The 2,947-nt window shown below is 30.3% G+C and overlaps 1 protein-coding gene across 1 annotated transcript; it reads right to left on the reverse strand.

Annotated features, from left to right (window-relative positions):
- Positions 1-319: 319 nt before the first annotated feature.
- On the reverse strand, positions 320-881 carry LOC134234568 (complement C1q-like protein 2; the record flags this gene model as incomplete). The annotated part of the gene is made up of 1 exon (XM_062716653.1): positions 320-881. A coding segment is annotated over one exon (437 nt), but the record flags the coding sequence as incomplete, so codon positions are not given.
- Positions 882-2,947: the final 2,066 nt, after the last annotated feature.

The raw sequence follows: 2,947 nt of genomic DNA on the forward strand, positions 1-2,947 counted from the left end.
AAAATATAAAAGTACAATTTGCAGCCACCCACTGGCAAATGTTAGAGTCTCAACAGTTTTTATATAAAATGCCGTCTAATTGCATTCAGGTAGCATGACACTTGATTTTTTTTATTAACATACTGGTGCATGTATATAATTTTTTTTCAAAAATATTCAATTGGCTATGGCAATATATAATTAAAAGGTATAGGTCCCTATCAATAATTATTTTCTTCTTTTGTAGCACAAGACAATCAAATGCATTCTTTCTTTTAAAAGAGCCATGCGAAAACCTTGTTTTCTCATTTTTTACATCCAAAATAACACTACAAACATGTAAATGTTCTGATAATGTATTTGTTTATATTATGTATACATGAGACGGTATTTACAACAGTCATAATGATTTCATTATTGGAGAAGAAGAGCATTTTGACAGATAATGATGTCATTAAAAACAGATCATCCATCAAGCTGCATATCTGCATACAATAGGAAGCCAGCAAAACTGTTTGCAAAACTCGACAACATAACACCGGGTGGCGGATCTCGGCTTTTGTGGGCCCGGACCCAAACCTCATCTCCTTTGTTCAAATGTACAACGACCATGTTACTTCCATTGACACTAAAGTTTGGATCCGCACCAGAATAAGCACAAGCGGACCTTGTTTCTCCATTAATTGTTAGATCCACCCCTAGCCTCATATGTGGCCTGGTCAAGATGTTGAAGAAAAACACGTAAGTTCCAGAAACTTCACATTTGAATTTCCCGGTCGTAGGGTCATAGCCTCGTCCTAAGTTATACTCTACTAAATCGAACACGATCGTCTGGTTCCTCTTGACGTCAGACATGGCGCCCTCTAAGCTGATCTGAGATGTAAACGCCACACGGGGTGTCCCTGTTAAAGTGCGAAATAGAAATGAATTAGTCTTGTATAAACATAATTACATGTAGTATGCTTTTTCCACAATTAATGAAATTGCATGCATCGCTGATAGGTAACTTTGATATTAATACATGTAATAATAAATATATAATGTTAAGAAGAATTCAATCTTTCGATTGTTTGTCATTTAATGTAGTATTTTTGTCACTCTATATACATTCAATGGCAGATAACTCAAACTGCATAAACCTTCCAAGGAATTAGAACTCTTTAATGAGTTGTGTTAAGATCTTCCTTAAGAATACCTCCTGATTTACTTAGTTTCTGCAGAAACGTGCAACAGGTCCTTTATAGGGCACCTAAATCTAATTTCTCTTTCTCTGTCACAACATTTAAAAAGCAATCCATTACCTGTAATTTTCTTGCAGCTATTTGCTAATATTTTTTTTGAAAAAAAAATTCCAAAATAAAAAAAAAGTAGTTGTATACTTGTAGTTAAAATAAAACCCAGCAAAATATTTTGAAAATGTGTAAATTGGCTAGGTTTAAAGCAATTTTATATGTTACTTAACGTTGATATGATGACAATAATGGTAAAAAAAATAAAATACGCGTAAATATTGAATCCTGAAGAAAATTAATATATAAAGGACTTCTTTATTATTCCCTTGAATATTTCGAAAGAAAGATCGTTGTCGTTGTCTACCATACACTGACGATGACGACTTCTCAAAAAAGAATAAAAACCTTATAAATATTAATTCAAATTTAAACCGCCGCATTTGTACACATTAAATTTTGACAAGGTATAAAAATGTGTAAACGAATAACTGCACACTAAGCTGCACCTGAAACTTGTTTGGGAAATTAATTCTTTTGTTTATAATTTATTAAGAAGAAATAATAGACTTAGGGCGGATTCCGGTGTATTGTCAACTTAGCAATGCATTTCTCAAAAACGGGTTAATTAGCATTTTTTAATTTAATATTGCAATACTAGAAAAAAACTATAGTGTTTTAAACGCCTTCATTAATTTTTAACCAGTTTTATTTATTTATTAGGCCACTAATTATGACAATTAAGACAGTTTATATAAATTAGTCAAATGTTTAAGTATATTTGGGGATAGAAGAAAATATTAATGTGTGTTACTTGTGCGACAAAATGTCGCGATAAAAAGGATGATTGACAGAAATTTATTTATTTAGGCAGAGTTTCAAACAAAAATAAACACCTTTGTTTTCAAATATGGTAATTCAATTCCAAAGAAACATTATGTTGTAACAAAGGACAATGGTATATTGGATATGACATTGATTTAAAGCAATATGAGCTGCTACATTCATATCGGAAATTTTTCTTGCAAAACTGTAAATACTTTTTCAATGACAGAAAAAATAACATTAATAAACTTCTGTTGTTCATATTTATATTTATAAGCTTCGATTGAATCAAAGTTACATTATTGTCGTCCTGTACAATATTGATGTCATATATAAAATTGTATATTTGATTTGATTTGATTTTTTTTTATTTGAACATATTTTATTATGTAATAAATACCTAAATGGAATGGGCAGCAGGCATAGCCTATATAAGTCATTTTTAATTGTACATAGAAGTCTTTCTTCTACTTTATTTCAGTGTAATTAATCATAAAGGTTAAAATTTAAAAGCAAATTATATTTTTTTAAAGAAATGCAGCTCATATTGCTTTAAGTTAGATTACCTTGGACTTTTTTCTTACTATTAGAAGAAAATATGTGAGCCCCATTGTCTGCCCGTAATTGTTAACGTGAATTATGTTAAGGTCCTTTAAGAGGCGTGGGTCTCTACTACTAAGAATTTCAACAGATTAATTTAAAAATAAGATAAATTACACTTAACATGAAATTATTTACATGTTGCTTCAACAATGCACACCATTTATCATATATGACACCAAAACATATATCAAAACAAAAAAAGTAATTAGCCAAGTTTACTTTTCCTTTTGTTATTTCATATTGCAGGAAAATGCACTGCAACGTGATTTGACTTTATAATTTAACTACGTTATTCCTTTCACTTAAAATTT

The sequence above is a fragment of the Saccostrea cucullata genome, unplaced genomic scaffold, assembly GCF_032062105.1.
Source record: "Saccostrea cucullata isolate Sc308-1 unplaced genomic scaffold, CSIRO_AGI_Scuc_v1 ctg3808, whole genome shotgun sequence".
NCBI classification, from domain to species: Eukaryota; Metazoa; Mollusca; class Bivalvia; order Ostreida; family Ostreidae; genus Saccostrea; species Saccostrea cuccullata.